Source organism: Neolamprologus multifasciatus, chromosome 20, assembly GCF_963576455.1.
Source record: "Neolamprologus multifasciatus chromosome 20, fNeoMul1.2, whole genome shotgun sequence".
In the NCBI taxonomy this organism is placed as follows: domain Eukaryota; kingdom Metazoa; phylum Chordata; class Actinopteri; order Cichliformes; family Cichlidae; genus Neolamprologus; species Neolamprologus multifasciatus.
Genome location: NC_140458.1, coordinates 17,042,778 through 17,054,471, shown reverse-complemented (window position 1 = coordinate 17,054,471; position 11,694 = coordinate 17,042,778). Strand labels below are relative to the sequence as shown.

The 11,694-nt window shown below is 41.3% G+C and overlaps 1 protein-coding gene across 2 annotated transcripts; it reads left to right on the top strand.

Moving 5' to 3' along the window:
* The first annotated feature begins 2,659 nt into the window (after window positions 1-2,659).
* LOC146494723 (uncharacterized) lies at window positions 2,660-7,437 on the top strand. 2 transcript variants are annotated; one of them, XM_085144907.1, is made up of 3 exons: window positions 2,660-2,948; window positions 5,047-5,574; window positions 6,858-7,437. In XM_085144907.1, the coding sequence occupies exons 2-3, from the start codon at window positions 5,050-5,052 to the stop codon at window positions 7,329-7,331; spliced, it is 999 nt and encodes a 332-aa protein (XP_085001033.1). In that variant the 5' UTR covers window positions 2,660-2,948; window positions 5,047-5,049; the 3' UTR covers window positions 7,332-7,437. The 2 variants fall into 2 exon arrangements, with proteins under 2 accessions (XP_085001033.1, XP_085001034.1); XM_085144908.1 differs by lacking the exon at window positions 2,660-2,948 and adding an exon at window positions 3,472-4,072.
* The last annotated feature ends 4,257 nt before the right edge of the window (window positions 7,438-11,694 follow it).

Here is an 11,694-nt window from a genome sequence, read left to right as displayed (position 1 = left end):
TAATTCTGATTAATTTCTGGACATTTTGTTCGGAGTTCTTTGGTCCACAAAATAGCCTGACTTTTATGTGGTGTGATGTGTATACATGCTACAAAAAGACCCTCTGCGCTCTACATCAGTCTCAATATTTCAATTCAGTCATAGCACTGAATGAAGTTTCTGACCTTCAAAATCGTGCAGCACCAACCCATAATGAGCATATGTGATGTGTATATGAAAATCATAAAAAACATCTTTATTTAATCATTTTAATCCTAACAGGGTCTGCTTTAAAGATGTCCCTTGGTTGATACCAACTGGGACTCACACTAGAGGACCACTGCACAAGGTAGCTGGCGGGGCCAGAGAATCGGCCCTTCACCTACGCAAGGCAGGTGCATGACCCAGCGGCCGAGCAATGCCAGGCACTCACATAAAGGAGAGGTTTGGCTGGTGGACCTAATTGGCCTTGAGCAATTCATGGATGGGCTCCCAGTAGACACAGCAGAGTGGGTCTGCTGCCACCGACCAGCCAATCCGCATGCTGTGGTGAAGCGGTCGGAGAACCACCTGTCAGTGCAGCTAAGAGAATCAATGAATCGGCCAAAACCAGCAGTGGCAAGTCAGCCAGTCCCAACTCTAGGGAGGCAGCTCTGGGTCTGTGTCATTGCAGGTCCCAGTTGCTATGGACAATGCACTCCACTCACTGCAAGCCACACAAGCATTGGGGCTGGAGTGCTGGAGATGAGAACGACTAGGACACGTCAGTCGAGAGTCCCGTGGATGGAGGCGGGACAGGTAATGTGGACTCGGGCTGCACGCTGACTCTGGTCCACCATACCCTTCATTCAACCCAGGATTTTGTTGGAGGCAGAGTAGGTGATGGTTAGGTGTGTGCCCAGGGACATACACAGGCTCTGCCTGCTCCAGTAATTCACTCCATCTGAGATTTCCCACTAGAGCAGTCTTGTGATGACGCTCTACGCTCAGCCTTTGACCAAGAGATGTAAACTGATGATCAAATGGTGCGCTCAGACGTAGCGCTGACCTACCCTCTTTCTGTGATGGTTAGAGACAGATTGTATTGAATGAGTCATGACATACCCAGTTGTTGGTGCCAAAAAGCAGCTGGAAAATAATTTTCCAGGCAGCTCATTGTAACCCCATGGCAGGGCGTATGGGATATACCAAAACTCTGAGAAGAATAATGGTCTGGTTATTGACTGGGCATTCAAGGGGATGTATGCCGATGATGTGCATTGTTGGGTCTGTGTTTCCACATGCCCCGCTAGTTTAGAGACTTATTCCTCATGAAGAACAGAAAACAAGATAGAACATCTTCAACCGGTCTTTTCACTCGTTAACGAGGGAAGTTTGGGTCAGAACCAGCTCTTGGAGCTCACGCTCCTCACCTGTCTGTAGCCCAAATCCTTCAAAGAGCAGCTTCCCTCGTTGCCTTTTTATTGACAAACTGTTACAATACACATCACAGCAAAAGCACCTCCCTCCGTAAATTGAATCGTACTTGTTATTAATCTCTGTCTCTCTTCCACAGCATGTCTTTATCCTGTTTTCCTTCTCTCACCCCAACCGGTCGCAGCAGATGGCCGCGCCCCTCCCTGAGCCTGGTTCTGCTGGAGGTTTCTTCCTGTTAAAAGGGAGTTTTTCCTTCCCACTGTCACCAAAGTGCTTGCTCATAGGGGGTCATATGATTGCTGTTTTTTCCTCTGTATCTATTATTGTACGATCTACTGTACAATATAAAGCACCTTGAGGCGACTGTTGTTGTGATTTGGCGCTATATAAATAAAATTGAAATGAATTGAAGGGGTGAGTGTGAGATCATTTCACATTTGCCATTTCTTTCTTTATTTTTCTTTTCTTTTTATGTGTGTGCAAACATTTCTGTGTTTTTGATTTCTTGGGATTTGGTATCTTTGGAAGAGTTTATCTCTGTATGTGTGCAAATGTATGTGGATTCATTTAATCCTGCAATCCTGAGCTTTAAGGTTGTATCGAGCTCAACGCAGGCACACCGAATGGGCCACGCATGATCAGGAAACATGTGGAAACATTTCTGTGTTTGGATTGCTTGGAATTTTGTTCTGGTGGTTTCTTTGGCAGTTTCTATCTCTGTATGTGTGGAAATCTTTGTGCATTCCCATGTTCCTGCTTTGAGATCTAAGGTTGGCTGAATTGGTTGATCTCTGTGGATAATCACATTTGTGCACAAACATTTCTGTGCTTGGATTTTTAGGAATTTTGGATTGGTAATCAGTTTACCAATCCAGATGTGTAAAGAAGTATGTGCATTCATGTGTACATGTGTGGAGGTCTGAGGCTGGTTTCTAGGGTGGACCTCTGCACATAATCATATGTGTGTGCAAACATTTCTGTGTTTGGATTGGTTGAAAATTGGGTCTGTTGGTTTCTTTGTTAGCAGTTATCTCTGGTTGTGTGCAAGTGTGTGCATGCGTTATTTCATTATTTAATTAATTCATTAAATTCATTTTACACTCGTGGCTCTCCTTAGCCTGGTTTCCCCTTTTGGCAATAACCTCCCTGGATTTGGAGAAAACCCTTTCACGTGGTACTGAAGAGGCAGCAGTGCACAAGTACCCCACAGTAGGCTTATGTTAGGCGTCATCAGCGACGTCACTCACCCATAAAGGAGCAAGCCAACACACGATTCGTGAAATACTTCCTGGACTTCTCAACACACCCTCCGAAACCTTCCCTTTTTTTCAGCACTTATCATTTTTATGTCAAGTATGCATTTTTAACGCAGCATTTGTATTATTAATATTATTGTTATTATTATCATTATTGTTGTTGTTTTTTTACAGTTTCAGTTAAAATCGCTGTTAGGCTAAATTAATGTTTTATTCTGAAATTCGGCCCGGAAGTCCGTTCGCCTGTGGCAAAGTGAAAATCATCGGGGTTTTTGGAGAGAGGGCTGCTTTGCTAAGGTATGTGTTACTGCGTTTGACTTGCATGTTACTAGTATGTTATGTGTGTGTTTAACGTGAACGGCGATCTTCGGCACTGTGAAAATCCGCCTCCGCGTTTTGAGGTTTGAGTTGGTTTCTCGTCCCTCTCGAATGTGAGCTGAGGTACGACACCCAGGTGTTGACGAGCTTTTTGGAAACAAATGTGCTAATTAGCAGTCTAAGACTTGTCCTTGGTTACAAAGCCTTTCCTGCTGTTGTCTAACAAAATGGTGTCTGTGTAACAGGAACACCGGGCTCGGTCTCTTTCACGGGCGAGTTTTATCCCGGTGTGCGGAACTGGGTGGTGCGTTTCAGCGAACGTCATGTTAGACTTTTCACACCGGGACCTTTTTTTTTTTTATAAACATGGCTGTTCAAGTCCTTTGCCAGGAAGTATACGTCTGGTATCATCAGCATGGGCCAGAGAGAAACTGTGGGTACGCTGGGAAAGGAAGTCCAATAACGCTTAGATGTCGGTAAGACGTTAGCCAAGCAAGTATTCACATCATTTATATGTGTAAGCCGTTTCACATAAGTATTAATGCCAAAGTTTCACTTTTAAGCTTTGAAAGTTCAAAAGTAGTTTTGTAACATTTTAGTTTAAGAAAAAGTGTTAAAGTACTCAATGCAGAAGAATTTCCCATGTTAACGTTACAGTGGGGGAATAATTATTTGCTCTTCTGCTGAATTTGTTTGTTCACTTACCAAAAAAAGAACAGTCTCAAATGTTTATGGTAGTTTCATTGATATTCTCTTTCTCTATTAAAATGAAACACACGCACATTACATAAAAGATGGAATTTATTATCAGGTCATTAAGTCAGATGAGTGTTTGAGCCCTTGTAACAAAGTCAGAATACAATCAAATTATTCAATTAGATACTTCTGTTCTCAACTTGTTTTGTGCATTAAGCACACATAACAAGATTCCACAGAATCAGTTTCTTTCATTCCTACATCTCCACCACCGTGGGAAACACCAAAGGACCTCGTGGATAAGATTGTAGACTGGCACAAGGCTGGACTGGGCTACCAAGACCATCAGCAAGAAGCTTGTCAATCACCTGAAGGAAGCTGGAGCCACAGTTAACAAAACATACCTGGTAATCCACTATGCAATAACGGATTGAAACACCCACAAGGTCCCGTAATCAAGAACATGTATAGGCCTGTCTGAACTTTGACAGTGAACATCTTAATGATTCACAGGAGGCCTGAGGAAAACTGCTGAAGTTACATGAAACCAGAATCAAGCTCTTTGGGGAACACCATCCCCATACTCGAGCACAGAGATGGACACACTGTACTTCTACTGTACTGCACACATTGTGATTGGTACATGGTGAAAATTATATTAGGGTAATTTACTGGTTCACTCTGGGCTGTTTTATTGGGACTGACAAAGAGCCACAGATGAGCAGCTGGCACATTCTTATTCTTTGACCTAAGCATTCGTGTTGCATCTCAATTACATCAAGGGGACGCTGGGACGCGTTGCTATGATAATGACCATCCACATCAGATGGTACTAGATTTTAATGGACAAGCAGTCAATCCAAGTAGGTACTAATGGAAAAGGGCTTTGGTTGAGGTTTGTGCTCTTGGAGTGCTTATTGTTTATTGCATGTGGCTGCCTAGACACTGTGGATGATTCTTCTGATATGACCCAAAACATACTTCCCAGGCAACAAAGGAGTGGCTAAAGAAGCGCATTAAGGTCCCCGGCTGTCCTACCCAGACTCCAGACCTCAATTCTATAAAAATCTGTGAGACGAGTTGAAGCCTGAGAAAGAAACCTTTAGAGTTTCTATAAAGAAGAGTTGTCCAGAATCCCTTCTGGGATGTGTGCAACCCTGATGGCCAACTATAGGAAACATCTGTCAGCTGTGCTTACCAACAAGGGTTTCTCCACCAACAACAAAGTCATGTTTTGTTCATTCCCCGATTGTGTACTGCTGGAAGCTGAGGTGGAGCTTTTTCTTCAGTCTGTGGCTGTTTTCATCATCTGATTCTTCTATTTTTTTATGTGTCACTTTATTAAACGATTGCTTATTGATGAAATTATTTGTGTACACAGATCATGGATCTCCTCAGCAGTTTGGAAATCTACATCCCTGCGGAGGCTGAGGTGAAAAACATCCCTTTGTCGACCTTGCCAAAGTCTGTACTCAGAAGAATGGGCCTCCCTCTACTGAATGCCTCCAGGAATCTTGCAGACTCTCCAGAAGGCATATGGATTTCTCCAGCAGTTATACGTAAAAAAGGCCAGAGACACACAGGAAGTGCAATAGATAACATGACCTCAGTGCTGGGCAAAGAGTTGCGCACTTCAAGGGGTCCTTTTCGAATGTCGTTTGTTTCCTCGAACCGTGCAGCTCATGAGGTGCTGAAGGGCACCGTTCCCAAGGCACCTCTGTGTCAAACCTCTCAATTCCCTTCGGACTCTGCCCCGCGAACCGGTCGAGATGCTGTCGTCATCTACCGTGGACAAGTTTACTTGTCCATCAGAATGCCTAGTCGTAGCCATAGTCAGCGTGGGAAACAGATGACTTCTCAGCCTGTCACTCCTTCAACGTCCCACTTGTCTTCAAAGAAAAGGAAAAAGGTAACACAACTTTCTTTCTGCTAAAACGACCAGTTTAAAAAAGTCTAGCGGAGGTCGTATTTACACAGAGCGGTCTGTTGCTGTTCCAGAAGGGAGAATGATTCAATTCAATTCAACACAGTTATATATCATTGAAAAGAATCATAATGAATATATTTATGTTACTATTAACCTAAAACACACAAATGCTCTCCATTCTTTTCTCTTTTCACATGGTTTAGCCTGATCACTCGGTGTAAACTCTTGATTATTGGTCTCAGCCTTTATCTGAAACCAACCTGACATCATGTAACAGAAACATGGTCCAGCGCATGCAGAAATTATATTGCTGCACGCCGCAGGAATATAACAGCACAAGGTCATGATATATTTAAATCCACAAACTCTGTATTAAACAGAAAATGTAAGAAGTAGAAATGATTAAGTTAGCTTTGGAGAGACAAAGTGCGACATGGACACAGTGGTCTGGTATCTCTGTTACATGCCTTGCTGTGATATCGAGTTGCTGAAAGGGGTTGATTTCAGCCAGGAACCGACATCTGGTGAGAATTTTATGTTCAATACACAGAGACAGACAACAATTCACACCTGTGGGAATTTACATTTAACCTGACCCCACTAACTACATGTCTTTGGACTGTGGGAGGAAGCCGGAGTACCCGGGGAGAACATGCAAACTCAACACAGGAAGGACCCGGCCAGGGGGTGAAATCCAACTAGGCACCCTCTTGCTTTGAGGCAGCAGTGCTAATCTTACTTAGCACTTAGTTCCTCCTAAACCAAGTGGCGCATCAGGCAGCTAATGATCTCTATCGACGTTGGTCAGCAGCAACTGCTACATCTTTGTCTCAGCGATGTCGACGGTTTTCAGATCATCCATAAACGTTCAACGTGATTAGCACTGCTTTGACAGTGCTAATCACCACCAATAATAATTGTTATTATTATTAATTTACAGAATATAAAGTTAAATCTTATCTCTAGTATCAAGATGCAAATAGACATGCATGTATTAGGAGGCCCCTACAAATGTAAAGCTACATGCTGCTGCCTGTAATCAACCTATTTGACTAACAATTGAGCCTTAGGGTTCACCAAAAGTATATTTCATAATATGCTTTTGGTGGGTTTTTTGGAATTCATGAGATTCCACAAAAAACTGAACTAAATGACAGAATAGCATCTCCTAGAAGCCTCTGGATTATGTTTATGTTCATTTGTATTTTAGTCCTAGAATGCTACTTTAAACTCTAATTCTGTGACTTTTTTTGTACATCCTTTAGACGATGCTAAGCGACAACAAGCCCAAGAAAAAGCACAACATATGTAAAGTAATGCATACAGAAAACAAGAAGGATGACGCACACAGGACAAGAGATGTTCACTTTCTGCCGAAACCCACTGAGAGTGAGTGTGAAGTGGGCAGCCAATGTCCTGCAGATTCGAGAGGAGAGCCGCTCTCAGAGGCCCCCCTGAAAACGGCTTGCTTTCAGCCTCACAGGGAGCCAGAGGAGGATCTGGCTGCCGAGGATGCAGACGGCCCCCGTGAGAACAATGACAGAGGTGGTAGTCTACAGATGGACATCAGGGAAGTTGACCAAAGTAGCAGGGGCAGGGTGGAGCCCTTGGGTGCAGCTGCCGCCTCCACATCACTGCAGATGGACTGTGACTTTAACGAGTTGGCACAGGAGGAGAAGATCGCTCAAATGAGAGCCAAACTTAGACAGAGCGAAGCTGCTCTAAACCTGCTTTCTTAAAGTGACCTCACATTTGATAGCCTTTTTGTACTGAATGTTTAGAATAGACTTTTATACATTTGTCTTCTATGAACACATGCACATTAATAAAAGTGGTATCGATGGGCTTATGTGTTTGGTGATCCTTTTTGTTTTATTTAGGCGTCCAAAAACAAAGAGATGTTGTACTAGTGTGGTGTTCTCTTCTCATTAGGTGCAGTTTATAGCAATGTCTTCAATGTTTGGATGTTTTTGATGTGTTAGTTCTGGTCAAAAATCATTTCCTTTTGATAAAACCTCAAACCATAACAGTGTATGGTTTGATTATTTCAAGCTGTAGTTTGGTAAGGTCCCATTTACAAAGTGAACCAAATGGTTCTTTGTTAAAATACTTATTTTTTCCAGAATATATGATGCGTTTTTTCCTGGCTCAGTAACTAAGACTGTTTTTGCCTTTCTTTCTTTTTCTTTTTTTTTTTGTAATCAAGCATACTAAATCTACACTTTTGTTTTTGTTTAGTATGATAGTTTCCCTGATCACCTTGAAACACCTCCACAGGTCATGAGTTGGTCTTATGTCTGTTGGAAGTGCTCCAGACCATAAACAATAAATATGACTAATCTTTGTGCATATGTTTCATAATGTGACTTTTAATACTAAGACCTGTGAAAAATCATTGTTATTATTATTGTTATTTGGTGACCTAGTGCTGAAATGGTTGTGGCGTGATTGTTATCCTTTCTACTCTGCTTTCTCACTCCTTAAATTATTTTTCATATGCCGGTCTTACACTCTGGGCCTGACAGTGTGGAACAAGAAAGTCAGGACTTGTGACATAGTGACTGTGCTCACACTCACCTCTCTGCTTTGGTCCCTGAATGATTCAAAATGTTTAGCATGAACTCATCTAGTGTTAAAGGTTTTCATTTCTCTGTGTTTGAAATTCATTTCTATAGATGTATTTCTGTTAGGAAAATATGTTTGCAATAAAAGCATTCTGTATGGGGCTTTGACTTTGTGTTTTAAAGAAGCATCTCACCACACCAAAGGGTCACAGTGTATACTGTAACCAGGGTTGGAATCAGAGTTCAGAATATTGTAACTGAAGGAAAAAAATTGTAAGTTTAAAAAAAAGTGAGGTTTGTTGTATTAGTGTGAGTTATTGGATTGTCCCAGAAAGTTGATTCTATTCATCTGGACGTTCTCATTAGGAGAAATGTTTCCTCATCAGCTGACTGCAGGTTTCCAACCGTATAAACAGGACATTTGCACACTGACTGAAACTAACACCACTGATTTACAGTGGACCGTGAGGTCAGTTTCATGATCATTAATATGGAAATTGATCAAAGCCCACTGATTAGTGGTCATGAGTACCATTCACAGAGAGTTGTGGATTGGCTGCAATCACAGCATTGTAAGATGGTGACAGATGTACCCTTAGGCCCTCTCCTCCATTCAGAGATTGTCTTTCCTTTTCGCGCTCAAACCAGCGTTCCTCCCTGTCCAGGATGTGTACATCCTCATCATTAAAAGAATGTCCACTGGCCTGTAGGTGTAAATAGACTGCAGAGTCCTGGCCTGATGAGGTACAGTCAGGTCCATAAATATTGGGACATCGACACAATTCTAACATTTTTGGCTGTATACACCACAATGGATTGCAAATGAAATAAACAAGACGTGCTTTAACTGCAGACTGTCAGCTTTTATAATAAAAGCTGACAGTCTGCAGTTAAAGCACGTCTTGTTTGTTTCATTTGCAATCCATTGTGGTGGTGTATAGAGCCAAAAATGTTAGAATTGTGTCGATGTCCCAATATTTATGGACCTGACTGTAGCTCTTCTGTGTTGTGCCATCCTCTTAGCCAGAGATTGTTTGGTTTCTCTGATGTATAAATCCTGGCAATCCTCCTGGCACTTAACAGCGTACACTATATTACTGCATATTATATCATTTAGTACTGAGGTTGGGGTTGTTTCAATGCTCATGCTTCAATACTGTATGCATACAATACCCATAGTCCACCAATACACTGCTCATAACTAGATGAGCATAGACACATACACAGAAACTATCGTGAGTACAAACCTCAGTGCAGACGTCTGCACATACAGTCATGTCGGAGGAGGATGTAAAGTTTTCAGTTATGTTTAAGTTTTAGACTGTGTTTTTTCAGCTTCAGTAATGTCAGCTGAGGCAGATGTGCCTGCTGCATCAGAAGAAGCTCCCAAATACTTCAGTAATGGTCCTGATAGGTTTATACATTAGATTATTATTTGTAAATATGGGCTTGAAGAAATTACAGAGGTATATTGCACATATCAGGTCTATACACGAACCACACAAAAAATGCAATTTTTAAAACTTTTTCAAATGAGCTTGTTCTAATGAAAAATACATAAATTAAATAATAAATTAATTACTTTCCAGCCAATGCTTGCCAAGTGAAAATTTCTTTGCCCAGACCTCCCTCACCCCAGCCACCTCCTCCAGCTTGTCAGGCCAGCCGAGAGATATAATCTCTCCAGTGTGTCCTGGGTCTGCCCCAGGGTCTCCTCCCGGTGGGACATGCCCACTTTCTATGCCTATATTCAATTTAATTTGTTCAAAATGAAAATCCAACCGTAAGTTGCAAAACAACAACAACAAACACAAAAAACTGGTAAGTAGCTAACAACCAGAACTAACCATACAGTCAAAGAGGTTATTTGGTTAATAATTATGTTTACAATGCATCTTGGGTTGACTAACAAGCTGATATTTAAACAAGCATGTCCTCAGAAAAAATGATTTAGACTCATCAATGATGAGCCATTATCTAAATCTATTATGTGTAGCCAGCAGGTCAAGTTAAGAACACTGATGTAAGAAATTCAACTGTCAAATTTATTCAGGTTTATTCATTCAGGTTCAGGTTTATTCATTTATATAGCACATTTACAAACAACAGGGTTGATCAAAGTGCAAAACAATCAGCAAAAAAACCAGCAAGAGATTAAAAGTTAACAAACAAACAACAAACACACCAACAAACATCAAAGGTGACAGACATAAAACAGGCCTGATGATAGTTAAAACTAATTTGATCCAAAAGCCAAAGTAAACAAAATGAGTTTTAAGACACGATTTAAAAGAAGGTATAGACTCAGAAGTGCAAATAGAAGCGGGGAGACTATTCCAGAGTTTAGGTGCTGCAATTGCAAAGGCCTGATCACATCTGGACTTTAGCCGGGATCTAGGTTGTTCTAAGAGCATCTGGCAAGATTATCTTAGTGCCTTCCTGGGGTTATACAAGCGGAGGAGTTTGGCACCCAGTTGTTTAAAATTTTAAAAGTAAATCTATACGGTGTTTGACAGGGAGCCTGTGCAAATTAGCTAGAACTGGGGTGATATGATCATACTTTCTAGTACCTGTCAGAAAGCGTGCAGCAGCATTTTGAACTAACTGCAAGCGGTAGAGGGAGGATTGTTGGAGTTGTTGTACGTGCTTCGGGGTTTGTACGTGTTTTGAAGTTCGTACGTGTTTTGGAGTTTATACGTGCTTTGTCTCTATGGGCCACCGTAAATATACTTTTATGTATTCACTCCACATAAAATGTAATAAATAAATCATATAATACAAAAAACAGCTATTTAAATTTCAACTTTTAACTATTTAAATTTTCTGCTTTTTCCTTTTAAACAAATTTAAAGTGAAACAACACAAAACACTGCAAACCACAACACAATTAAATATAAATTAAAATATGAAGACAAAAAGAAGATGCACATTCTCTGTCATATGGGCCTGCATGAATAAACTTTCTGAATTCTTTAACTGAAAATAGTTGTGGATGATTACTATACCTTTCTAATGTGACTTTGTTGTCCCTGGCTCTCTTTCTCTCTCTTTTCCTCCGGCTCTGTTCCTGTGCTACTGCGAGTGTAACTGCGAGTTTGGGTCTTAGGAGGTTAAGGTGGAGAAAGACACCGACTCAAACTGCTGAAAAACAATCTGAACTTGAGAAACAGGAACTTGGCCAGCCAATGTCGGCAAATATGGAGCCCTTAGGGCTAAGATTTTATCAGTGAAATACTTTAGGGAAGTTATCACAGAGTGCGGGGGAAGCATCTCTATGAGTAATGACATCAGGGTTAATTATAGAGTTAAAGATTTTAAAAAGGACTCGAAGGCTTGTGACTGTTTTTTGTAATTATACCTGACAGGAAGGCAGACTTGGCAGCTTTAACAGTCTTTTGATATTTTGATAAACAATTTTGAAGGATGTCAAAAGAGACCTGAAGTTTGTCCTTTTTCCATTTTCTCTCAGCGCGATGGCATTCGCGTCTGAGAGCGCAGGTAGTTTCGTTCATCCAGGGTTGACGTAACAGTTTAGTGC

Excerpts from the sequence above, each read along its gene's own strand:
- LOC146494723 (XM_085144907.1), top strand. The coding sequence starts at position 5,050 with ATGGATCTCCTCAGCAGTTTGGAAATCTACATCCCTGCGGAGGCTGAG. Across the intron at positions 5,575-6,857 it reads CTTCAAAGAAAAGGAAAAAG|ACGATGCTAAGCGACAACAA; the intron begins GTAACACAACTT and ends TACATCCTTTAG.